The 27,262-nt window shown below is 36.5% G+C and overlaps 1 protein-coding gene across 1 annotated transcript; it reads left to right on the top strand.

The window, feature by feature from the left end:
- Positions 1 to 1,731: 1,731 nt before the first annotated feature.
- On the top strand, positions 1,732 to 26,957 carry LOC752217 (ST8 alpha-N-acetyl-neuraminide alpha-2,8-sialyltransferase 5). Its single transcript, XM_001177437.4, has 9 exons — positions 1,732 to 1,907; positions 9,198 to 9,349; positions 14,425 to 14,520; positions 15,396 to 15,518; positions 17,725 to 17,896; positions 23,194 to 23,306; positions 23,885 to 23,974; positions 24,534 to 24,769; positions 25,801 to 26,957. The coding sequence occupies exons 1-9, from the start codon at positions 1,824 to 1,826 to the stop codon at positions 26,133 to 26,135; spliced, it is 1,401 nt and encodes a 466-aa protein (XP_001177437.2). The 5' UTR covers positions 1,732 to 1,823; the 3' UTR covers positions 26,136 to 26,957.
- The last annotated feature ends 305 nt before the right edge of the window (positions 26,958 to 27,262 follow it).

Genomic DNA, 27,262 nt, shown 5'->3' with positions numbered 1-27,262 from the left:
AATTGTATTCAACAAAGAAATTATTCGGCGCTGGTGTGATCACCACGCCATTTTTTAGCACAACATTGTTTGGAACCAACAACCTTGACAACTTGGCAAATATGATGTCACACTTCGGTACTCTATTGCAGTCTCGTCAGGTATATCCCTAAGCTAAAGTCACACACAAACAAACACACAAACAAACGCGCAACTCAAACACACCCGCGAACACACACACACACACACACACACACCACTACACACGCACATCAAAACTAAAGTTGACATATATATCTTAAAGTTAGTCATTTTCGGCCTACATGTACTGTGACGGGTGGACCGTTACTCTCTTGACTGTCGAACCTTAGGTTTTGGGCTCCATTGGAGGGCATTGGAGAAGCTGATTTGCTCACATGTTGTCACTCTCGACTCGGGTTGTAATTTAAAAGTGGGTGCCTGGCAACGCGCTGGGGTGATAATAATAATGACAGAGCCCGAATGAAGAGCATTATCAGTACCGATGTGGCTTCCCTGAGTAAATGAGACCCAATTGTTATTATGCACTTAATAATCCAACACATATCTGATATTTTAGTCCAATTAAGTGCACTTGTAGGAGTTGACCTTTCGGGATTTGTAAAATGTTAATACCAGCATGTATAATAATCAGTGCATCACTGTCACTAAGTACAATGGTACTACATTATACACTACAATGCTACCGGTCGGTCAGACTAAACAGTGGCATTTACTACGTGTGTCCGTTCATTTGGATAGGGGTAGCCTCTTGTCGATGGTCCTGGCGCTGTTGGAGTCGATCCGTAGTCGACATCGAGGCAAAAATTGGACACAGTTAGGCTTTTCTATACATATTTCATCATCTGTTCGATTTTTCACTTGTTGAAATAAAAAGGGAAATAATAACGATATTTCTTTGTGAAAAAATATCACTACTCAAGCTTTCCAATTATATTGGCGGCCTCGAACCTTGGACATTCAAAGGTAACATCACACCTGTAGATTCTACTGTGCAACCTTAGAAAACGGCAGCTGCTTGGAATTATTTGTTGCCAGTTATGGACTCCAGCTCTTAAAACTCCTTGACATAACTAAGGGTATTTGTTGAAAAGGATACGTTTTCCGTATCTGTATCGCCGAACTGGTACGGTATGTCACTAAAACAGCTCCCGTAGGATTTTTTTTTTTTTTTTTTTTTTTTTTTGCCATTTTGGATTCATTGGGGTCCAAGCTATCAGAAATTGATGGGTTTCAAATTTTCCCGAAGACACCAAATTTCCCTATTGCGCTTTATATAAGCCATTTTGGCGCCCAATATGGACCCCCCAGGAAATGAAGGAGGGGTCTGAAAATTTGAACCCTATCATTTTTGGCCAATTGGGACCCTTTTGCAGCCAAAACAGCAACAACAAAAAATCAACTTTGGCAAAAAAATCCTACGGGAATACATACCATACCGCAGTAATACCAGACAATATGAAAACGGATCCTGTACTGGTAGAGGTAGAATATGAATTGTTCAACGAAATCGTTGTATTTACCATGCTGTACAACCTAAGAACCTAAGTGTACTACTGCAACCACTAGACTTCGTATGGCTTATAAAGTGGGCTTCTAATTATCACTGCGTAGACAGTGCGAGCTTACGCTTTCATGTTTATTGATTTGTATTGATCCCTGTTACGTAGCTTCTATCACTACCCCACCCACTCTCTCTCTCTCTCTCTCTCTCTCTCTCTCTCTCCCTCTCTCTCAATCGCTGGTGGCATTCCTTGCGGAACGCATATGTGGAAATATACCACCAAAAGACCAACTCCGAAGCGATGTACAAATACCAATACCAGACGCCATCTCGGCGCGGGAGATCATTGGAATATCACGATACGAGTTTGGATGTAGATTGCCTGGTAAGTCCATCATTTTTAACATTTTCTTCTTCTTCCAATGTCTGTTTTTGGGGGCGCACGAGAATATATGGTTGACGATTTGCCCATTACAATGTGACTATATATACAGGCTAAATCGAAACGTATAATAAAACCGGTATGTCTACTCGTTGATACACGTTCGGAGCGCTTCGGAGCGATGGTAGTGATCTACATGTTACCAAATAAGCCAACAAGAACTGATCGAACCACACCTCGATATGAAATGGGCGAAAATAAAGCGAAATATTTTCTTTCTTTTTTCTTCTTCACTTCAGACAAGCAAATAATACAGATATCAATCTTTCGTTCTTCTACTTTCATTCAAATGTATGTAACTATTCTCCCGCATTGAAACATATATCTCAGACTGTCTCACAGTCTGAAGGTAATTATACGCAACGCCATTTTGCGTCGTACTTTGTGCTTTATTTGCCTATTATATGAATATTTTGCGTCATTGCTATGATGATTTTCCTCTGTTGATGCATTCAGATCTGTTCTAAATTGTAAACAGAATGTATTTAACTTTGCCATAGAAATGAGCACGCCATAAGCACGATTTCAGACTGTCGCGTAATCCGAAGATAATTATAGCAATGCCATTTTGCGTCGTAGTTTGTGCTTTATATGAATGTTTTGCGTCATTGAAGTGATTTTTACTCTTTTGATGCATCCAGATCTGTTCGAAATTGTTTTAAAAAGATGAGCACGCCAGTATATTACGACGGAAAATGATAAGCATGATTTGCACCGTATGACAAAGAGTATCGTGACTTATGAGTTTATTTACTCATAAGTCATAATACTCATTGCCATACGGTGCAGATCATGCTCATAATAATAGTATTTGATATATTACAAACATGATATACTTGATTCGGCTTACAATAAAATCTATTATTCAGAGAATGAAGTGTATTTATATTTTTTAGTGGCAACGAGGAGATAACAATATGAAGACATAATTTAATATAAAAAAAACTTACATATAGGATTTGCATGAACTGTTTGGTGATAATGATGATGGGTTGCCTGTAATGTGGTTATCAAGGAATGGAAATATATATATATGTATATATTACAATATAGGCCTAGTATAATATTTCATTTCATAAAACTAAAAAAGCATTCATAAAGTCATGGTAGTTGAATATGTTATTTTACAGTACATAAAAACAAAGCAACGTTGAATGAAACATTGGAAATGATGAAGGAATGAATATACATTATGCCTGTTTAGTAAGAGATGACAAGAGTTGCATGGAACGTAAAATGTTTTTTATTAAAATTACATTTATTTTGTTGATACAAAGATTTGAATAATGTAATATTTTCACGTTCAGGGTCGTTCCTAACACACATTTACTATTACATTGTAAAGTCCTAGTAACAGAAGCGTCGTTAAAGTAGCATGGTGTTTAGTATGGGATGGGGAAGGGGGATATTAGTCAACTCAAAATTTCAACAACAACAAATCTTTAAAATGTTACACTGTGAACATACAATCACTTTTTTTTTTTAATCCAAAGACAACAAATAGAGAGTGAAAAGTTGAATAATTCACAACGGAAAAAAAAAATCGGTCCGTCAGAAAAATGAAATTTCGTATTATTTAGTTTATTGTGGATAAGGTTGATTATGGCAGAAAATCACGGAATGACTCATAAAGTTTAGCTACACGTCATTATGGGCATTTCTCTGAATATTTAACAGGTACTTCCAAAGTGAATTTATTACAATCTAAGGACATGAGATCATAGTTTTATTTCCTCATCTTTCCGACCTTCGCAATCCTGTCTCGTTTTTTCCTTTGAATGTCTGTTATATTCTACAATTCTCTCTCTATTTTGCTGAAAACCTATTAAAATAAACATGCCACAAATTTGTTTGCAATAGCCCAAACCAACAAATTGAACATTAGTTAATGATGTAATAATGGTAATTAAATATGTAGCTTAATGTGCTTTTATTGAGATTGAGCACCTATCTCCCCCAGGTAGGGATGCTGGATGGCCCACCTATCCCGATTTTCATGGCTTTAGCCCAGCTGCATGCACTCATATGCCAAGTCGCTTAAAGCATTCGAGGAATAACTCCCTACCTTGAACCAATTTACTACACTACACTTAGGCGAAGTGTGGTGAATGTAGATTAACATATTGCCGTACATGTATGACACGTGTACCGCGACTGAAACAGTAGTAGTAGTAGTAGTAGTAGTAGTAGAAGTAGAAGTAGTAAAGTAGTAGTAGTAGTAGTAGTAGAAGTAGTAAAGTAGTAGTAGTAGTAGTAGTAGTAGAAGTAGTAGTAGTTGTAGTAGTAGTAGTAGTAGTAGAAGTAGTAGTAGTAGTAGTAGTAGTAGTAAAGTAGTAGTAGTAGTAGTAGTAGTAGTAGTAGTAAAGTAGTAGTAAAGTAGTAGTAGTAGTAGTAGTAGTTGTAGTACAGTCAAACCTGCTTTAGTGACCACCTGTCTACAAAGACCACCTGTCTACAAAGGCCACTTTTTGTGTTTCCCTTGGGTGGTCGCTGTAGACAGGTTTGACTGTAGTAGTAAAGTAGTAGTAATAGTAGTAGAAGTAGTAAAGTAGTAGTAGTAGTAGTAGTAGTAAAGTATTAGTAGTAGTAGTAGTAGTAGTAAAGTAGTAGTAGTAGTAGTAGTAGTAGTAGTAGTAGTAGTAGTAGTAGTAGTTGTAGTAGTAGTAAAGTAGTAGTAGTAGTAGTAAAGTAGTAGTAGTTGTAGTCGTAAAGTAGTAGTAGTAGTAGTAGTAAAGGAGTAGTAGTAGTAGTAGTAAAGTAGTAGTAGCAGTAGTAATATAGTAAGCTATAGCAGACGAAGTAGGAGAATAAGAAAAGGAGAAAGAATAGTAATTATTATTATGATGATGATAATAACATTGATAATAATGATAAAAATAATAATAGTTATGAAAATGTTGTTTACCCAGGGAAGCATCAACAGCTTCAATGTTGTTGTTCCTGAAAGTCCGTCAAATATATTTGCCCCAGATTTACACCTGGGTGGAGAGTGGCAAAAGAATGATTAATGTCTTGCCTAAAGACGTTAGTGTCGGGCTGAGGTTCGAACCCTTAATATCAGGAAACCTCCACAACATTAGGATGTTTAGGTTAGTAAGCGCGCGCCTGAAAAATGGCGACTGTCCGCAATACTTCCCAAATGGACAATCACAATTGAACAAAAGACCAATGACAAAGGGCTTGGGTAATTGGCCATGTGTACATGTACATTTATATTATGAAATTACGTATGCTCAGATTGCTTCAATGTACATGTTAAATTTAGAACGTAATGCTGTGAATACCATCTGGATGATTATTTTGTGCCAAACTTCGACGTCCATTAAGTTATAGTGGCAGATTGAACAGAAGTACTGAATATATGAAGTTCCGTCAGCTAATAATGAGGACGATGATAATAATGATTAGAATGATTATGTTAAAAGAAAAAGTAATACCGATAATGATAATGATACAAACAATAATAATAACTCAGAAAATATATAATAATAATATGTTTACTTCGCGAATTTTCCATGCGCGCGTATTCAGACACGTACATTTCGTGAACGTAGCATTTTACAAAACTCGAGTTATATGTTTCACTGTATACTCTAATAGAGTGTTCGAGTGGTATCTCTCACAGGCACTGAATATAAGGGACGTATGCCGTTCTCAGAATAATGACGTTCCATACAGTAATTGTTCAGAGTTGATTAAGCATGGTTCTCTATTGTGGTTGGTATTCATAAAAAAAGAGGCCCGCAAAGGATGACCGATTCTCTATTACCAAAGAATCTCTCTTTATCCCGAGCGTAGCAGGGTGGGGAAAAGAAGAATGCCCCCCCCCCCCCACACACACACACACATTTCAAGGACTGTAGACAGTAGAACTGCGGGCTACCTTGCTCTTCATAGCAGATATGGAGAATGTTTCACATTATCTTGTGTTGAATTGATTAAATATGTGTTTTATGTGTGTGCGTGTGTGTTTGTGTGTATATATGTGTGTGGGAGGTGTAGAGGGGTATCTTTCAACAAGTGGGGAACTTTATAAGCTACATATGTTATTTAAAGTTGATCCAGAAAATTCGGAATTTCTGAATTGTCATCGTCCGGACGATATTAAAGGGAAAGTCCACCCTGAAATTAAGTTAATTTTAATAGGAGTAGAAAAATGAGAGAAACACGTCAGTGAAAGTTTGAGCAAATTCCGATTAAAAATAAGGAAGTTAGGATTTTTGAAGTTGTGATCAATCAAACACAAATTGGCAACTCTATGACGTATCATGCGAGCTCAACTTCCATTTGCTCAGTACTAAAAAAATCTAAAATTTTCATTTTCCCTCAAGAAAAATTTCAACCGTACATGCACCCTAAATATAATAATTGCAAATATGTTTCTATACTCCCCCTGCAAGGAACAAATATATATTCCATCATCAATAACGAAGAAAACATGATTTTATGGAATATTATGCACAAAGCAAATGAAGGAGAGCTCGTATAATAAGTCACAGAGTTGCCAATTTGTATTTGATTGATCACAACTTCAATAATTCATAACTTTCTTATTTTCATTCAGAATTTGCTCAAACTTTCACTCACCTGATTTTCTTATTATTCTGCCTCTATCGAAACAAACTTATTTTGGGGGTGGACTTTCCCTTTAAACACTTTTTACGTGTGCCGAGTAAATTACAGAGAATGAGGTTCATCAGATCTTTATTTGATTTATCCTATACAAAAGCACGTCATGTTCTCACTACTCCCTTTACACAAATTCATATCAATTACATGGTAAACACACATGAGTAAACATCTCTTTCACTATTTTTACTTGACATGCTTCAATGTTGTTTCGATCACATTCATAATGCAATAATTGAGCAAAGGAGTAGGACGTGCATGGGCATACACAGTACATGCAATGATACTATTGCAGTTTTATACCAAGGAGATTACAGGCGAGCGAATCACGCTTGTTTCTCAAATAAAGGAACAAAAGATTTTTTTTTCTCGTGATGACATGAAAATCAGCCATTTGTATCGGCTGCAACAAAGCCAGACCACTGACCATTTTTGAAAGGGGGGTCAGCGATTCTTTTCAACCGACCATAAGATGAGGGCATGCAAATACCGTAACACTTTCACGAGTAGTAGGTGTATATAGGCGTACACCTTTATACATGTATGTACAAGAAACTAAAGTCCTACTTATTCTCATAGGCCGGGGAAGAAAACGGGTGCGTTCAAAACCCTGTGAGTACTTGAAAATGATAGACCTTCACTGGATACTACATTTTATGTCCCATTTGCAGGCTTTAAAAAAGTTAAAAGGCTAAATTCCACCGGCATTTGAAAGATACTACTTTAGAACTCAAAAGGAAAGGGCTTGAAAATGTCTTTTTGTGGGAAAATAACGACCGTTAGTTGTCGCATCGATTTTAGGGATTGCAATCTTTCTGATTCTGATTTACATACCCTTGTACTGAATGGTGTACGTTTTGTGCGGCGCAAAGATTTCATCAGTTTAATTTTGGCCATTACAAGAAGTGGGTTATTGATGTAAACAAATGCTCATGTACCCTTTACAGCTCATTTCATGTATATATGTTATTACCAAAGAAAAAAAAGAAGTCAGTCAGTGACTCAATAGTGTATGACAGTGAAGTCTAGAACGTAAACGGATTTCTTTGCATAATTTGAATACTAGGACACTGCTAACGTTTACATTTCGCAGATAGGACATACATGTACGTGACATATTCATAATTTCTGCAAAGTTCTACAGAATTTGATGTTGGCTGCAAATGGACAGTACCTTTAAGAGGTTATGTACACGTATCATCTCCGGTAGCGTAAAGAGTTTGTGAAGATTATACATCAGACGTAAATTGCAACCAAATATCTGTTGGGATCGAGTTGAATGTTGTACGAATAAAATAACTGAAGGCATTTCATTTTTTGGTATATTGGTATTATCAATCAAGTAAAGACATATCTTTCTTTTAATTCATTAATCATGCTTTATAGTTCTTTGATACTCCCATACTTGAATTATGGTGTCTTAGTTTGGGGTATCAAACACACATCACACACAAAGTGCTATTACAAAAAAAAAAAGATTATTCGGATTACTTGTAATTCCCCCTTTTGCTCCCAACAGACTTTTTATTTTTTGAAAATGAAATAAGGTAATAGACTTTCATTTTTTTCTATTAGGTCACTTCATGTATAATTATAAAAATAATATGTTGCCATCTGTTTCTCAAGATTTTTTTTTTTTTAAATACCCCAGTCCGTATTTACCCAACAAGACAATCGGGAGAATTTCATTTACTATATTGCGGACCCTCTTAGCATAAAATATATTTATATATATATATATATACATATATATATATATATAAAGGCCCCAAATTGTGCTATTCTTTAAGTAAAAAATGCTCCATCGAATAATATTTTTAAGGAAAAACAAATCGAAATTGCTTTTATTACAATCTTATGAACCTCATTGAATTGTATCACCCAATTATTCTTTCGTTCTTTTTAAACTTTTTTTAATTTTTTTTTAAAAACAAGGTTATTCTCTACCCGCTGACTCAAAATGTGATTTGTTATATTAGAGTGTGCCCTCTCATGCATATCTCCAGACTAATGCGCAAAGGTCCCTCCTCATCTTCTTCTGGACCCCTCATGCAGTTCATCCTTTTTGTATTATTATCTGTACCCCGATCTCTGAATTCTTTGCTGGCATTGTCTAATTCTTGTATTTTTACCGTGTTCTCCTATCTGTGTCATGTAAAGTACTCTCTTGTCCCGTTCTCGACACCGTTGGCATAATCTGTTTTCCTATTTCTAGTTCCTTTTTGTAATTTAAATTTGTTAATTCAATTACTCATTTTTCCTTTCTATCATTTGAGTGGTCCACAATTGTACAAGCATTGCTTTTAAGTGGACCCCTCTGTTTTCAATATGTATTCCTTATTTTGTGTACACTGTAAACGATTATAATTGATTCGTAATGTTTTCTTGGAAACAGAAATAAAATTGAATTGCATTGAATTATTATATATGAACATTTTACGCCAGTATTATTTCAAATTACACATTTATTAATTTGTCTCTCCACCCCATTCTCTATCTTTATTTCTTTCTTTTAATCATTTTCTTTTCTGTCTCTCTGTCTCCTTCTCAATTCCCTCTCCCTCTCTCGCTCTCTTCCTTCTTGTATCTGTCTCCACCATACAGTCCAGTATGCTGACCAGGAAAGCTCAGAGACTTCTATTTTGTATGTCAGTGGTAGCCGTTTTCATGCTCGTAGTCTACATACCTCTCATGATCAGACATGCTCACAGATCCACCACTCATAGCGTGTGTGGGAGTAAAGCCGATTGCGATCGGTAAGTACATGATAAATCTTTTAGACATCAATTATCTCAAATTATTTAGGCAAAGTCCTTTACTATATGCCTTACATTCAATTCATGCATATATCAAAACAAACTAGAGCAAATTTCGTTCCATTCAGAAAGAGAGAAAATGCCAACACTTAGGGCTCCGTTCAATCAAGGGCTTAATCAGGGCGTAATGAGTGATGTTTTAACCTGTTGAAACAGGGGTGCCCCAGGGCTCGATAATGGGACCGTTAGTAGTTAGCATCTTTTATCTTAATTTCAAACACATGTAAAAAGTATCTTTGTACGCTGACGAAACTGCCATCTTTTCAAAAGGGAGTAATTTTACTCATGTTCAACAAACACTACAAAATAACCTAGATATGCATTGATAAAATGATTTACCTTGAAATTTACCATCATGAAAAATTCTAGTAAAACTAAATCTGTGATTTACCCGATTATTTATTAGTAAATAACTGTGTATTATGTATATGTTTTTTTTAATTTGTTGTTGTAATTGTTAACATATGTACTTGGTCACTTGACTACACTCTACAGTGCTACCTTGAAAAGCAAGCCTTGCGGCTTTGAAGGAACTACCCACTATTTTAAAGAAAACTGAATAAATAAATACATAAATAAATGCATAAAAAGCAGGTCTTGCGGCTCTGAAGGGACCACCCTGTATTCAAAAGAAAACTGAATAAATAAATGCTTAAAAAGCGGGTTATATTAATATGTATACTCTATTGGATCTTGGGTGTCATTATTAATTTTGCAGCAAGCTCACAATCTGAAAAGGCAGTGCTCAGGAAAGCTTTGTAATAAACTGGTAGTATTAATGGGCACGTACCATCACAATGTACTTATATTACAAGTTAGCCCTAATGAATATAAGTGTACACGTGTAATACATGATGTTGGTTCAATGTATGAGGAAATCAGTGTCTTGGAAAATAAAGTGTAAAATAGTCACAAGATTTATAATTGACAGTGCAGTTTCTCCATAATAATCCTATATGATAATAGCGTAAGGTTTTGGGGGGGGGGGGGGGGGGGGGGCTTTCGACGCCGTAAATTTTTCCTGTCGATGGAATGTCAATGCTTTGAAATAAACTTCATTTCGGTAACTGGTAGGTAGCTAACGTAGCTTCGGCCGTGACCATGACGAATTATTTGTCCAATATAAAAATTTGTGTAATGTTTGTCTTCTGTATGGCAAATATGCAGAGTCAATGAGCTCTAGCTTGTAAAATAGGCTCTTTGAATGTCTTTTATGCATATGCAAGCCCAATAATATTTGCAATTTATAGAGTATTACAAAAGTGACATGTGTTGCTATATACTCGCGGGTCAGTTGTGGGCCTAGCCACCCCCCCCCCCCCCCACGACAAAAGTGTTAGCATTGAACCGGTCCGCGGTCAATCTCAGAATGACGCACTCCTTTATAGAAGAAGGTTTACGGAGTGAGGGAATTGTATGTCAAATGAGAGAAAATGATCAAGAATATTTTGAGGGAAATACCATACAAATAAAAACATTTTACAAAGGGGTTGTTTTAAAGCCCCACTGTACTACTGTCTTGTAGCTATACTTGCTCCCTCTATATCAAAAACAATGCCTAAGCGGTGCCCGTTGGTCCCCCATGATCCTCATTTTCTTAGGTTAATTGAGAGCTGAGTTGATGCGATAGCCACCTGTCAGTGACCACGCTGGGTGGTCTAATCCCTCCTGGCCAAACTAGTACAGACGGGCTTTAAGGAAATGTACACGTACTATTTTCTAGGGTGCATGTTTTTAATAAATGTACTGTGAAAATTGTTATGTATGTGTATCTATACATAATTATACCCCGTTAAAACACAATCCAATTTTCAGGAACCAAACTTGTGTTAGCGCTGGCATAGCTAGGAGGTAAATGTTTTTCTTGAACGTTTAAATGCATTCACGAAATTCGGTTTCAGTTGAGGGCATGATATGTTATGGAAAAAATACAACTCAGTACCAAAGAATATTTTACTGATATATCATAGAGCTACAGCAGTTGAGCAACAGGTCTAAACATAACAAAAACAATTACTGTTTATTTTTTTTTTCCCCAAGCCATAAAATGGTAACAAAATTATTTGTTTACAGATATTGATGAAAATATCCCATTCAATGTCTAAAAGGCCTTTATTATAACAAATTAAAAAGATTGTTGTGTAAGTGCAAATTGTTTAAAGCCAAAAAGATTGAGGTTAGCATTTTTAGGTCAGAGGCAACAGGAGAACAAAAATTAGCTTCCATGGGCTTTGTACCTTTGTATATACGCATAACTCGGTTCTGAGGTCACGATGCATGCCAGACTTGAATACGATATTCTGTCCTCGAAACCGAAAGAAAAGGGGAAAACATTGTCAATTTTTGCGCAGATCTGTTGCTGAATTACCATTACAAAGGGACTGGCTATACAATCGTCTTCACAACTCTATTGATATACTTTTATCAACCGTTACTAAAAAGCAAACATGCATTCTCAATAACAGAGTTCAACTTTGCAGCTGTCGAATATAGAGCTCTGATATCATATTGATTTGAATAGAAGATGGTATTAATAAACGTTAAATTTCCGTTTTCAGATTCAGATTAAGATTAATTTTATTGATCCATTTGGAAATTCAGTTGTTGGCATTACATAAGCACATGAAAACTATACAATAGAACATACACAGTAGCAAATGTACAAAGACATATTCATATGGAAACACGGATATAAATCGTTTTTACATAATGGAATGATATAAGAAAATAGAATAAATAAATGGACTTCCAACACTATTGAAAACGTACGATTGCGTAGAATTTGGAAATATTATTGTTATTACATGTATCTTTTATTATTAATATTTGTTTCATTATTATCATCATCATTATTATCATTATCATAATTATTAATGTTACTATTATTATTATTATTATCATCATCATCATTATCAACAGTATTCATTACATGTACAGAGCTGCCAACCAGTACGATTTTATCGTATTTCGTACGATTTTTCCTCAAAAAATATTTTTTTGTGTGTGTGGGTGTGTGTGTTTTTGTGCCAATTCAATGGCAGTGGCAATTGGCCCATTCTGTCTTGTAAAGTATCCTACAAGCGTCTCACATCGGCAATTTGGGAACGTTCATTGGTGCATCGAACATATCAGTCATGACGAAATCACGCTTATTCAACCATTCGTCCATTAAAAAAATTCTTCCTTTATGTAGGAACTTATGCAAAATGGAACCCCCCCCCCAAAAAAAAAAAATAATAATAATAATAATAAATAAATAAATAAATAAAAAATAAAAAAAAAATAAAAAATAAATAAAAAAAAATAAATAAAAAAATACGCATTTCCGCACTGAGATCAAAAATAGGGATTTTATTTTGAAAATAGGATTATTATAATTATATATTTTTTGTTTTTGGGGGGGGGGGAATAATAGGATTTTTGTTCAGTTGAGGTTGGCAGCTCTGCATGTATCATTCTTTGTCACGGTTTTATAGCTGAATGCTTTCTTCTTTTATAATGAAATGCGGACGAGTGACGCAAATTTGTACCCACGAAGTTTCACTACTACATACATGTAGTAGCTGTCAATGATGTATCACGGTTGAAAGGCTTACCAAATACACCAAAGATTCATATTGATTTAATCGTAAGCACATGATTATTAGGTATCAACATTTCTAACTCCAGGGGGTGCATCTGTAAGAAGAAGAAGAAAAAACACCTCCATTAAAAGAATGCTTTGTCATAACGTATCACTGACAATGTTTTGTTATCGTAGTCTGTATTCTCAAAAGTAGGACAGTATTCCATTTTCTATTTTGAAAAGAATTGAGCGTAGAGATTATATTTTGGGGTTATAATTACGGGTTGGATTGACGTTTATGTTGCCTCAAAAGAACAATCTCGTAAATTTAATTCGTCAGGAAAATTTGCCGGGACCAGGATTCAAACCTGGGATATTGCAGCCACAACGAAACGAGTCCTTCCCTTACAAAAAAGTACCATGTTACCATGGTAACCATGTTTTTTGTCCAAATTACCATCCACAGTGGTAACCATGGTGATCATGGTACCAAACAATAAAATACATAGCTATGTTTATCATTGTTTAAAACCATAGTTACCATGGTGGATGATAATTTGGACAAAAAAAACATGGTTACCATGGTACTTTTTTATAAGGGTTACCACTAGACAATGTCCTTATTGAAAGACAAAGTTGAGTTCTGGTCATGCAATTGTATTGTGAAAGGAACGGTGTGGAATCGATCAGAAAAAAATGATAGTGTATCATATAAGTATTGGTGTGTAATGCAAGGTTCTGGAGTCATCAAAATCATAAGAAATTTGGCCCAGTCTTGGTAAAGTATAAAGAAAGGTGTATATGGGACTACGTATATGGGGCATTTTGAAAGTTATTGTGTGATAGATTCCATACTTTAGCACGTCATATTTTAAAGACTGACAATAGAGTTGAATATTTGGTTAAAGTGGCACATGTACAACAGGGAATTAGCATTACCCGTATTCAGTCCATGTCTACCGAAATAAATTTCAATCTGATTGCATAAACGGGATGGGGGCAAGACCGTGAACACATTGGTACACCAGTGTAGATAGAACATAATCACGTCGATCCTCAGTTAATTGCCAAGATAGATTTGTCATCAGGTCAAGAATTTTTAAAAGATCATCATATTAGATAATAATGTATTTTTCATTCATTTCATTTATACGTGGGGAATCGTAGCGTACAAGCGAGAATTTGTTTTCATTAAGGTTGCCTACACAGTCACTTACATGGTCCTATAGAGCCTAAACAATATTCTCCATACATTATAATTTAACACCCTCCCACAATTTTTGTTTTTGTTTGGGGGGGGGGGAGTTTTTCAATGTTTTCAGGAGAAGTTCCATCATGACAATTTTTTAAAGGAACGTGTGCTCCCCCCCCCCCCCGAATAGAGGCCGTTTGGAGCCTTGTTTCTTTACTAACATAATATTATTCTATCTTTAATGCTTTGTACTTTTAGGAGAAGGGAGATTGACAGAAGAGAAGCAGTTAGATCTAAACTGATGCAACAATTCGACGTGAAGAAGTTTGACATAAGAGAAAACGAAACAGACGAGTAAGTATTTATAGTTCTGAAAATTATTGTCGAAGAAGGGGATTTTTTATCGTTCCAAGTAGTTTCAGTCATGCATTCCCAATGCTTAAGTATTACTATTTGTTATAGTGTATATCAATCTTATCCTGAGCTATCCAAGCCTGTAAGTGCAACGAGAGAATGAACCAGCAATATTAACTCAGGTTTCAAGGACAGCATTCCGGAATTCATTTCCTCTTGTAATACTTATACAGCCCTTAATGTGAAGAATGCCTCTTGAGTACTCCTTAGTTGCGAACTATACATGTCGTAGACAATTGGGTGAAAAAGCGAAATCTCCAACAAATATTATCCTTGGGAAGAAGAATAAACGCCCCACAGTATTCATATTGATACCACAAAACAAACAAATTGAGTGTTTATAGCAACACACACAATGTTATCCTTTGTGGTTATTTTGAGACTGATTATTTTTCCAGCATCAATAATAAAGAGGGAAAAACTAGCTTTTACCCAGTAGGTTTAGATTGCGTGCTCGATCTTGTATCTACTGGGTGCAAGCCAAAACATTCCTGAAATTTCTCAAAGTTTACAATATCATTCTGTATAAATATTTTCTTCTCTTCGCGCAGACCATGTCATTTTACTTCAAATGTATTCACGTCGCAATGTATACACTAAATACTCGAGTATTTTGTCAATATAAAACACAAACGAATTGGAAGAAAGTAAATATAACTTTGAACTGAAATGAATCGAATTGATAATGAAAATAATCGCTATAATGTATGCACAATACAGATACAAGGAGTTGCAATACGATGAGATATGCATGATGTTGGTCTTTTATTGACTTTGATTTCAAGAGTAAACTGATTTTTTTTTTCCCCCAACAGGATTCATCTTTTTACAAAGAAATTATGGCATTTTCGACGGGCCGAGGCTGAAAGAGTATACCTTTATCAGAGAATATTAACATCTGAATGGACAATGAACAAAAGAAATCTACGACGAATGAGGTAAAATCTTGATATATATTTTAGGTCCTCATTCCCACTCCCTGTCAATGTTCAAAACACTCAATCCACATATTGTGGTTTGGCTCAATAACTTTTGATTCAAAGCCTTAAAAATATAGAACATTTGCATGAGTAGAAAAGGCAATTGCATGACCACATACTATAACGTTTTATGCCAGGAAATTTAAATAGGAAAATAAGCTTTAAAATCCTTAGACTGGCAACATGTTGAGACGTTAAAAATCATTGTTTTTCGATCAAAGATGACCCTTTTTACCAACTTTTCGACAGAGTTTCTACCCACGCATAGGCCCGAATTCACAAAGAAGATTTGTCGACAAACCAAGGTTTATGTACTCATATGACGCGTTTTGACGCGTTTTTTTACAAACCTGGTTTGTAAAAAAACAAAAGGAGGTTTGTCGACAAACCTTTGTGAATTCGGGCCATTCGGGCCATATTGTTTTCAGAGACATTTTATTTTGGTCGGACAGTGTGAAAATACAAGCAAAATATTGTTGCCAATTTGAAGAACGACCTGTGACCATATCAACCCTTAAAATAAGTCATGTCCTGAATAATGTATTTGAATCGCAATCCAGCTGATCCATCTACAATAGACATGATTGGGACTCATTTTTTTCTCTCAGACGTCACCATCGGAAAAATACCAACCAGTACCATTTTCATTTTCATTTTTCATTTTTCATTTTCTCTCTGCTCATATTTCATCTTCGTGGCTAAATAACATAGTTCCTTTTTCCGGGAATAAGTTGAATGCTAATGTTGAGTGGGGGGGGGGGGGGGGGGAGTTGATTTTATTGTCCATGATTTTCATATAAAATAAAAAATGAAAAATTACGTGGCATTTTTACAGGCAATCTTCCGTACATAGGGTGCCAACGCACCAGCGACTATTTCTCTGTTTTCCTGTTGGGTCCCTCCACTCTGTTTCAATTTGCTTTTATAACGTCAGAGTCATTACAATTCCTTAATGGTGTTGCCGGTTTGCCTCATCAATTTTTATTACCTACTCACACACTCTTGATTATTTATTATTGTTTTGAAATAAATTAAATTATGAACTAATGGACTCGCGATCGCATAAAAAAAAGGAAAACAAAATATACAATTTATTTTTTCGTTGCGCTTGTAATGGAGACAGGCATATTGCGCATCTGAAATGGAATAATGATTAAAGTCAATCGGAAGAGGTAAAGAGAGAGAGAGAGAGAGAGAGAGAAAAACAGTGATACCACAAATAGCAGTAATAATATTATTGTTGTATTGTTTGGTTAATATTAAATTGCAAACCTGATTTTGGCATGGTAACGGGAGCAACGACAGCGAAATATTCGTCGTGCACAAAATAATGCCTGGCAAAAAATAATTTTCTTGCTGAATTCAGTTCAAAATACTGAAGAGTTGAGCATATTATCATATTGAAACATGAGCAGAATTGTGTACAGTGGAAGAAAACCAAAGGTGTTGAAATGTTTTCATGCTTCATCTGAACAGCTCTTTACAAGGATTCCTTCCAATAGCGCTCGAGACAAATCTCCAGGATGTCTCTCCAGCACCTGGAGGAGAGAAAAGGGGAATCCCCATCTGCTTCCCGGGTCAAACGGCGCAAAACAGCTGCGCGCGCAGACACAAGGCCTTTATTTATTGTGATGTAATGTTGATTGAACATGGCGAAATGTTCGTAATTGAATCTTTGATACTATTTCAACTGTGTATATTACGAGCAGTAGTAAAGTTTAACTAATTTGAGCTGGCGGATAAACCGGCACTATAAAGATATAGAAAAAACCCTTCTTCTTCTCCTTTTTCTTCTTCTTCTTCTTCTTCTTCTCCTCCTTTTCGTTCTTCTTCTCCTTCCTCTTACTTTCATTCTTCTTTTTCTCCTTTTTCTTCTTCTTCATCTTCTTTTTCTCCTCATCCTTCTTCTTCATTTGCTTATTTTTCTCCATCTCATCACTTGTTATTCATTTTTTTAATCATTATTATTATTACCACCAATTAATACTATCATTATAATCAACATTATCATTTTTATTATTCTTATCAATTATCTTCATATATACTCATCATTTTAAAGATTTGAAAGATGAACCATATTTGATAAATATTATATCTTATTTTTCCATCTATAGTAACGAGCTTATATTTGATACGCGTTATATCTTTTTTTTTTCATCTATAGTTACGAGCTTCGGAATCATTCAAATATTGACGCAGCGGATTTTGTGATATCACAAACCAGTAGCGCATCGAACTCGACTTTGGATTATTATATCTTTCCTAAGGCGTTGGTTAAAACCGACAGTTATTATCGCTACCACATGAACGATGGCCTTTTCGGAAAATTACCAGAGGTGAGTAATCACACTATTTATGTTTTGTTTCAGAATGTTTTGTTTTCCACATTTGTTAAAGTCTTTATAACTGTTATATTGTTAATTTATTTATTCTAGTTGACGATGAACTTTTTGTTACTGTTCATGAATGTAATGTTTTGATGCAAGCGGAAAGAAATAAATAAATCTTAAATCTTGAATCTTGAATTACGCCATGCCTATCTTATGAACATAGCAGTCTGTTGCTTTGTGTTATGACCTAACCATATTTATTTCGCTCATTGGTAGCGCTTAGTGATTCTAATAAGCGCTATTTAAAAACTGAGTATTATTATTATTATTATTATTATTTCATAAATAAATTTCAACTCAATTTAAGAAAGAGCCATCAACAATATCACATTGAGGTAAAACATGCCCCCCCCCCCCCACAAACAAACAACTTCTTCGATTCTTCATTTTTACCATGACACAAATATATACATAACGTGTGCATAGATTGTAATCGACCAATTCCATTTGAATTTGCCCTTGTATGTGTTGCGGTTACTGATGTTCAATCCCATTGTCTATTTCTGTGGGAACAGATGGCTTTATTAAAAAATGTATCCTGCCTTTCCATCTGGGCTCTCCGCATGTTGTTCAGAACATTATCTCGCGATTCCAAAATGACACAATAAAAAACGGGACACGTGATATTCGAGCCGCTGTATAGAAATTATCTTGGTGAATAACTGGTCTAAAAATTCGACATTGTCATGCAATTGCCGCATGCCGGAGACAATGGCAATCAAACATCTACATGTAGCAGCTGTGTTTTGGTTCAAATAGTCAGTGATGGTTGAACTTGAAACACATATCCGTTTACCAGAGGAAAATTAAAACTGGTTTACGATGGTCAATATCTACAACGATTTCATTATTCTTTTATTTGTCCACGTATTGGCGCTACTCATGGATATTATGCAAGATGGTTGGGTACACCTATGTGAAAATGAAAACTTCAAGCCCCAATTATAGTATAACCGTGTTTGGTCTCATCTGGTATTCATCTTATACTGAGACTGCCATAAGTTGTGTACATATATGTTCCATAATGTGCACTGTATGTAGGACAGAAGTTGGCTGTGGCAGTATCTATTAACAACCAAAATGCTATTAGTGCGTCCCAGAAAAAAACGAAACCGAGAATTATCGATGTTTTATCATAACTTAATTATTTGTAAAGCTTAGATGCCCCTCTTTCATTTGATGCAACTCATATGATGCATATTTCACGCATGAGTGGTTGAAATCAATTTGAACAAAGAGAGCCAAAAAGTCATTTGGCTGACGGTATCAGATTTTCAAAGAGAAAATCACGTGTCTAGAAAGTTCATTTTCTGCCCTTTCATATGACACGTCAATCAGGAAAAATGAGCTAGGAATAATACAATTCTGTTTGATGAAAGCAATGCTTGCATTTTCATGTATTAAACGAATTCGTTTTCACTGGCTGCCTGCCGAAACAACTTACAGAGTTTACAAAAGAATTCAAGGTACTATGTCCCATTTTCAGGCCCCAAAAATGAAAAGGTTAAATTCCAAAGGCAATTGAAAGATAATACTAATTGAGAACTTCCCTAAACAAAATGGGAGCTTGAAAATGTCTGGGAAAATAACGACTATATTAGTTGTTGAATCGCCAGAAAGTAATAGTCTGATTTTTAGACCATTGTACCTAATGGTCGTACTTCTTATGCTGCGCAAAGATTCAATCAGTTTAATTTTGGCCATTACAAAAAATGGGTTATTGATGTAGGCAAATGCTCATTTACCCTTTACAGCTCATTTTGTGTATGTAATTTCCAAAGAAGAAAAAAAAGCCAGTCAGTCACTCAATAGTGTCTGACAATGAAGTCTAGCAAGTAAAAGTTTTTTTTTGCATAATTTGAATATTAGGACACTGCTAACGTTTAAATTTCACAGATATGACATACATGACATATTAATAATTCCTGCAAAGTTCTACATAATTTGATGTTGGCTGCAAAAGGGACATAGTATCTTATTCCGTTTGGTTGACAATTAGCCATGCATGAAGTCTTTCGTCTATGGATTATGTATTCTCATTTAGATCATCCTAAACTTCACAGTATCATACATTCTAGTTCTCATACAATGCATTATCAATGCAATTACTTCGAAACCATTCAAACAGTTGTTTCACAATGTATTGTGTGCAATGCGTGGCATTTCCAGCAAGATAAATCTTTTTTGTTATCATACCGAAACTTCATTTTATACCTCAATTATTATAAATTGCTTTCGAAAATTGCTTTCAGACCAGACCATTCACAGTGTCTTTCACAGACTGAGTGTATGATGTATGTATGTAATTTCGAGGCATAGATTCGGTCAACATCCTTACTTTCCTTTACTTTAATCCAGCGATGCTAAAGGACTATATGCCTGTTTATCGATCGAATATGTAGTCTCCAGTGGTTAAACGTTATCCTTGTCTTCTCAAATTAAATAAGTGGGAAAGGGCCCCGCCCCCCCCCCCTCCCCAACTCAGTGTTATTTAGGGTACGCATATGCGTGTTTCCTCCTCTTGAAAACACCACCTAAGCCCGGTGTGTAAAGTCAATTTTGTGAATGTACGAGCCGGACTTTGGTGCGTGAAAAGTACCCCTTTTTACCAGACATTTTGGTAACACGCACGCGGTCATTCCGACCCCGAAGTGGGGGGGGGGGGGGGGGGGGGGGGGGGGCAAACATGTGTGCAAACTTGCAATGTCAAGTATCAGCTTATAAAGATAATACAGGCTCATAGACAAGATCCTGGCTTTTAGACCAGTACTTGTCTAGTGTATTCTTAAAATAGTTTACATGTTTCAGCTTACATTTGATTTAAACAAAAGCCTCACTCCATACAATGTTTCTTACGTAAAGTTTTTCCAAATTGCTGCCCAGACCCTTCATACCATTTCTTTCAAAAGGCAATTGCATGACCACTACACGCCTTATAATCTCGAAAGAAAGTTGTTTAGATCAATCTTGTCTTGGAATGGGATTAAAGGAAAATGGAATCATTGAACCGATGCTCGGACCAATAATCTATTGAAGTTGAATCGTGTAAGCTCTGTTTCCCTCAGCCACCGAAAAAAGGATAAAAACATTATAAAAGGTGGAAGGATCGTTACATAAGAGAGCTTAGGTATAGTACAACCATAGGTCCACTTAGTAGGTCCATGGGCATGGTACAATGGTATACATCCGTACCCACCTCTAAACCGACTCCAAACCGTCCGATTCTTGCGTCGAAATGCAATTTTTGTTTGGTCTGTTTTCGGTCTGGTGTCGGTCTCATTGGTAAGAATAAGGGGTACTGTAAACATACTGCAAGAAACATTGAAGGTCTACTGACGCCCGGGAACCTTCTGTTCTGCAAGGCCATCTTGCACGTGGTTTTTATAGGTCTTTCGAGACAAATATCAACTTAAATCGTACCCTAGATCAACAAGTGTAGGTTGCATAGCTACTTGAGAGAGAGAGAGAGAGAGAGAGAGATAGTTAGGTCTCCGGAAGTTGCTTCTGATTGGTCTGTCATGTTAATGAAGTTTCAAATAGTTCCCTCTCATAGAGATTGTACGTAGGAGAGAACTATGTGGAGCAACATGATTTAAACTTAGACCATGTGTCACTACTGTCTTTCTGAATACGCCATGGTAGGGCGTTGCAAGAAGGCGCAACGTATGTTTGGTGCCATTACACCCCCCCCCCCCCACAAAGAAGGATCCAGTGACGCATATAGGTGGGCGAAATGTCAGGGCGTCCTTTGTATATGATTAATCAAGTACGTCTGAATCTCCAAGCCTGAGTGCCTTTAAGATTAAACACAAAAAAGGTTATTAGCGACGCCTATTAAGTGGGCGAAAGGTCGTAAAATGTATGATTTTGTTGTCGTCTTTTTATACACTGTCTTGCATGACAATACACTTTTGGAGCATATTTAAATAAGATTATGTACCACTCAACTACTTTTACTTACACCTTTTTGATGGGTGGAAGAGTAGTATTTTTGGTGGGGGGGGGGGGGGTGGGGGGGGGAGGGATGCAGCGTTAACGTGTATTCGTGTTTATCTGCATTGGCTTGTCCACGTTGTTTTGTCCTTTTTGTTATCGACCAAATCTAAGATTTCAGTATATCTAATGATAATCATTGTATCAATTTGCAATACTTGTTACAGGCTTGTATCAGACCAAGTAAATATGCGTTTGATGTCCACTTATATTTCATAATCAATACATATAAAGGGACACCAAATGGCCAATATGTGGACTTTTATTTTAAGAAGTATCGAGTCACACCGTCGTGCATGCCATCGTCCCGAGTTTCGAGCCGACTGGTAATGTTATTTGTGGTCGAGAAGACCGCCCACAACACCGCTACAATATTCATGATAATTATACATAATAAAATAATAGAGGGTTCTTGTTTAGCGCTCATATGTCAGACTCGACATTCCTGGCGCTCCACAATTATCTTTAGGGAAGGAAAAATAGAAAAATGTCGGGGAGATAAAGAGGGGGAGAGAGAGAGAGAGGGGGAGGGAGCGAGAGAGAGAGAGAGAGAGAGAGAGGGGAGATAGAGGGAGAGAGAGAGAGAGAGAGAGAGAGAATAGGGGAGACAACTCAAATTTTGACTTACTCCTACTCACATCTATCTCGATGACATTTTGTCTCATATGACATCCATCTCGCCAAATGATATGTGGTGGGAAGGGGGGGGGGAGGGGCTTTCCCGCCACATATCATTTGGCGAACCTCACACTTCGTTTGTGGACTAACAAACAAGATCACAAAGGCAAAAAACACGTCCATTGTAATGCCTATAAAAAGTCATGTTTAGGTTATGCAGTATGTCACTGTCTCGTTCACACATTTTTTCAAAACTTGGTACACATGTATAGTATATTGGTGAAGCCTCTTGATTCTAATACGAGGGATCTTTGGTTCGGTCTTTGCCCGGTGTTTGCATACTTGGACCAGGTTTGCCCCACACTTTGTCCCGCTTGACATAGGTGCTTTACTGGGCACATGATAAGCTGGGGCAGAAAAAATGGCAGGGCCCGCAGGAAGAGTAATAATTATACTGCTGGGTAAATATATGAACATAATTTTAGTCAGTTATTATCATCATGAATGAGGTGACACCCCTTATCACCACTGCTTCTCCTCACCTCACACGACACCCCTAACGCCCCACACCCTTCTCCTTACCCACCCAACTTCTCTGATGAGTACGACTTTTTGACTCTTCCTCAATACAGATCTCACCATTCAGGGAAAAGTTATACGATAGATGCAGTGTAGTAGGTAATAGTGGAATATTACTCGACAGCCAGTGCGGTGACGATATAGACAAATCGGATTTTACATTTAGGTAAGTAAACTTTGACATGTCTTCTGCATTTCTAATAACCAGAACGGAGTCACTCTCTACGGGTCACATCCGGGTGAAAACATTTATGATCATATAGGCCCCCACTCTTTAAAAAAAATATTTTTCACTTTTAATCGCAGCAAATTACAGAAATCCTATTTTTTACCTCCACGATATTTTTCTCCAATTTTACCGAAGAGGGCGTATTATTATTATTATTATTATTTTTTTAAATCAAGAAATTAAACAAAATATCACCTACTGTACATGTATTAAGCATAGGAGTCAGAAATTGCCTTTAATTCTTCTCCTTAAAACGCTAATTTGTCAAGTTGTATTCCTATTTCCACAATCATACTTCTGACAAACTTGTGGTTTCTTCTTTAAATACATAACCCTACATTTTAAACATGTTTTACCCGTATCTAAAAGACTCGGGAGCTCTCGGGGAAATGCAAGGAAGTGGAAGAAATCCTACCACGTGTATTATAGTTTAGCTTTTGACTACCACTCACATTGCATTAGTGAGCACTGTTTTGACAAATACTGCAACTCATTCTATCATTTCTTTATCACAGATGCAATATAGCTCCCATTGCACCATTCAGAAAAGATGCAGGCTCGAAAAGTAATCTCACAACCATGAACCCAAGTATTTTCCACAAAAGGTAAGAAAGAAATCCAATGAATTGCTTATATTTTAGCATAAACGACTTCTGTTCAGCATTGCAGTGCATGGATAACACATGGCTTTGGCTGTTAACCCGCAATTCATCACGCAGCAGACATAATTTATCAAGAGATTTAAAAATCATACATGTACATGCAACCTGTTTTAGATAGATATAGGACCGTAAATAAATAGAATGAACATAAATTGAGTCTGGCGTTTGAATTCATACTACAATAGCTGTTAGTGGTAGTTTCAGAGATAATGTTCAAATATTTTTTGTGAATTATATCCTTTTTTTAAATAAATGTTGAAACGAAAAGATAAAAAGATAGTATTTGAAAAATAAGTGAAAATAGATTTGATAATTTACTATTTCAACGCGAAAAATTATTTATTACATTACTCACTTTTTTCAAAACCATGACACGCCAAAGTTACCCTATCATCCAATATCCGCTGTTTGTTTCATTGTTCTTCTTCACGCCTCAACTATGCATAGAATATTTTAAATGTATATATTTTGTTTTTACTGATCTCGATCTTTTTACACTCAGGTTCGGAGAACTCAAAACAACTCAAGATATGTACGACTTTCTAGGGAACGTCACAGAATACAACGGCTACATCTGGCTACCTTGCTTTGCTGCGTACCATCTCAACGAGATATGCCTCAAAGCATTCCATAACTTCAACATCAGCAGTCCCACCGCCGTGCTCGCCAATCCAGATCATTTCGTGAAGATTCTGAACTTCTGGCGAGAGCGGAACCACACCAAACTCCTGTCGTCGGGTAAGATAATAATAATATGGATATTTATATAGCGCCGGTATCCACCAGGTTCTAACGCTCATGGCACTCAGTTACACACATTACCCTGTTATAGCCGCGCTGCCAAAGTAACTAGATAATTTTCTTAAATATTTTTTTTTTATAAATCCCTCTTCAAAAATGAACTGTGCATCTCAAACTTACAACTGTTATTTAAAGCTTGCCAAAGGTCTTTCCGACATGGGATCATTTATGTACATTTAACAACTTAATTATTCATAACTCTTGTAGAATTGGATGTTTTTGTGTTTTTACGACACTCATCAATGAAAGGTGGACAGGTTGAAATAGGGCATTTGTTGAATACTTTAAATGTAAGCTTTAATGTGTCACCTTTTTGAAAATTTACACAACTTTGTAAGAGTGTAGGTGCGATAGCTCAGTCGGTAGAGCAGTGGTCTCGTAACCCGGTGACCCAGGTTCGAAACCAAGGCGATGTGCTAGTGCCCTTTGGTAAGGCATTAATCCTCATTATCAGGTCCCTCGGAGAGGACCTAAAGCAGTCAGCCGTCTGGTTGCTTACTTAAAAGCATTTTAATGCCTTTCTTAGCAATCAGGTAAAATAACCATCACCACCATTCATTCAGTGTGAATAATTTAGTTGTTACAACTATATGTAAGCTTCTTTTGGAATTTGCATATACATCACGCGAATGCAACAGGGTGTGAGAGTATTGGTTTTCATAAAGATGAGATCATGAACTAATCTATATCATGGCGTATAAAGGTACTATAAGGACTGCGTAAAATGCGTTGTCTGAGGATATGATTATGTAATTCTTGATGGTGGCTTCTTGTATGGGCGCCGTTATCTTAAATTTGTCTCACAAAACTCAAATGGTGTGTCTGAAGACTACTTTTTCAGAATCATGTGTCTACGAAATTCAACGGAATGTCTGTTTCTTTTCTTCTCACAATTACAAATACCTACACCAGCTTTCTGCGTTATTCAACGTGATGACTGATTGCTTTTTCTTTTTCCATTTCGACAGGTTTTTACATCACCCACGTAGCCTTACAGATGTGCAAGGAGGTCCATCTCTACGGCTTCTGGCCTTTCCCTGTCAGCGTCAGCGAGGACAAACTCAAGGAACAACCTTGCCACTACTTCAACGATGAACCCTTCACTCGATCTCACAACATGGACGATGAGTTTCGACTCCTCTTCCAGATGCACCAGCATGGCGTACTCAAGATGCACGTAGGGAAATGCGGGAGTGACGCATCCAAAGACCGACGAAAAGGTTCCGAAGAGATTCTGGAGGTGCCCAAAGATAGGACGAAAAGTGACGCGTTGTTACGTCAAGAAATCTTGAGTAAGACGTAAATGGTGTTCTAGGGTTTGCCGTTTAAAGGACTACCAGCCTTTCTACAATAATTTATGTGGATGGAATGGTATATAAATGGTGCATATAGTAGGGTAAATGATGGTCAGGAGCAGGAAGACTAGACCGAAAGATTCATCAGTTTTGCGCCCAAACCCTTCTCACCAATGATGGCCGACAACAGAAGATTCGAAGAATTTGGTCCCTTCGATCAGCAGCATGAGCATGGGTGGTCTACATTGCATCGAAGAACACATGTTCCTGTTTTAAAAATAATTTTTGTTTCTTCACCCACAGTAGGGCATTTTATTGCATAATATTGCATTATACATATGTCTTCATAACACCAGCTATTGATTGATAGTAACAATAACTGGATGCAACATCGAACATGGAAATAATAATAATAGATATTAATAATATTTAATTTTTATATAGCGCTTAATAAAAATGTCTCTAAGTGCTTTACAAATATACTATTACCCCGGTCATTGGATTCAGTGCTTGCCCACTCCCCGGGGAGCATTCCACCCAGGCGTTACATGACGCTCAAAAACTGTTTGACCAACAATGACGGTCGCATCCTACGGGGTACCCATTTAACACCTGGGTGGAGAGTAGCAATTGCAGGTTAATATATGACACTTACTGTGCATATTCCACTGACTGTAAACTCACATCTGTTCAATAAAAAGATTGAAAGAGGACCTCAGGTAAGATGCCATTACTGTACATCACAGTGCCAGCCAGCATCCACCGACCACACTCCAAAACCCAACAAGCCAGAACAATAGATCCGGGGGGGGGGGGGATGTTTCACAAAGATCCTAAGTTGAACTTATCTCCAAGTTGGACTTAACAATTATGGAGAGCCATTTGCATCATTGACAATATTTTGTAAAAGTTATTTTAAAAGGCATAAAATGTTGATTCAAATCATTCATATTTTCTATTATCATGGGAGATTTCATTTTCTTTATGTGGAAATTATGAAAATTCTAAAATACTTGAATTTTTGCTTTTGAATATATTTCATTATAAGGTTACAAATGGCTCTCCATAATATTTAAGTCCAACTTAGAGTTAAGTTCGACTTAGGATCTTTGTGAAACACCCCCCCCCCCCGGTT

The sequence above is a fragment of the Strongylocentrotus purpuratus genome, unplaced genomic scaffold, assembly GCF_000002235.5.
Source record: "Strongylocentrotus purpuratus isolate Spur 01 unplaced genomic scaffold, Spur_5.0 spur5_contig_855, whole genome shotgun sequence".
Taxonomy (NCBI): Eukaryota; Metazoa; Echinodermata; class Echinoidea; order Camarodonta; family Strongylocentrotidae; genus Strongylocentrotus; species Strongylocentrotus purpuratus.
This window is presented reverse-complemented; position numbering and strand designations above follow the sequence as displayed.

Bases quoted from the DNA above. Each gene is read 5' to 3' on its own strand.
- LOC752217 (XM_001177437.4), top strand. From the start codon at position 1,824: ATGTACAAATACCAATACCAGACGCCATCTCGGCGCGGGAGATCATTG. The intron at 14,521-15,395 runs GTAAGTATTTAT...TTCCCCCAACAG, and splicing joins AGAGAAAACGAAACAGACGA to GATTCATCTTTTTACAAAGA. The intron at 23,307-23,884 runs GTAAGTAAACTT...TCTTTATCACAG, and splicing joins AAATCGGATTTTACATTTAG to ATGCAATATAGCTCCCATTG.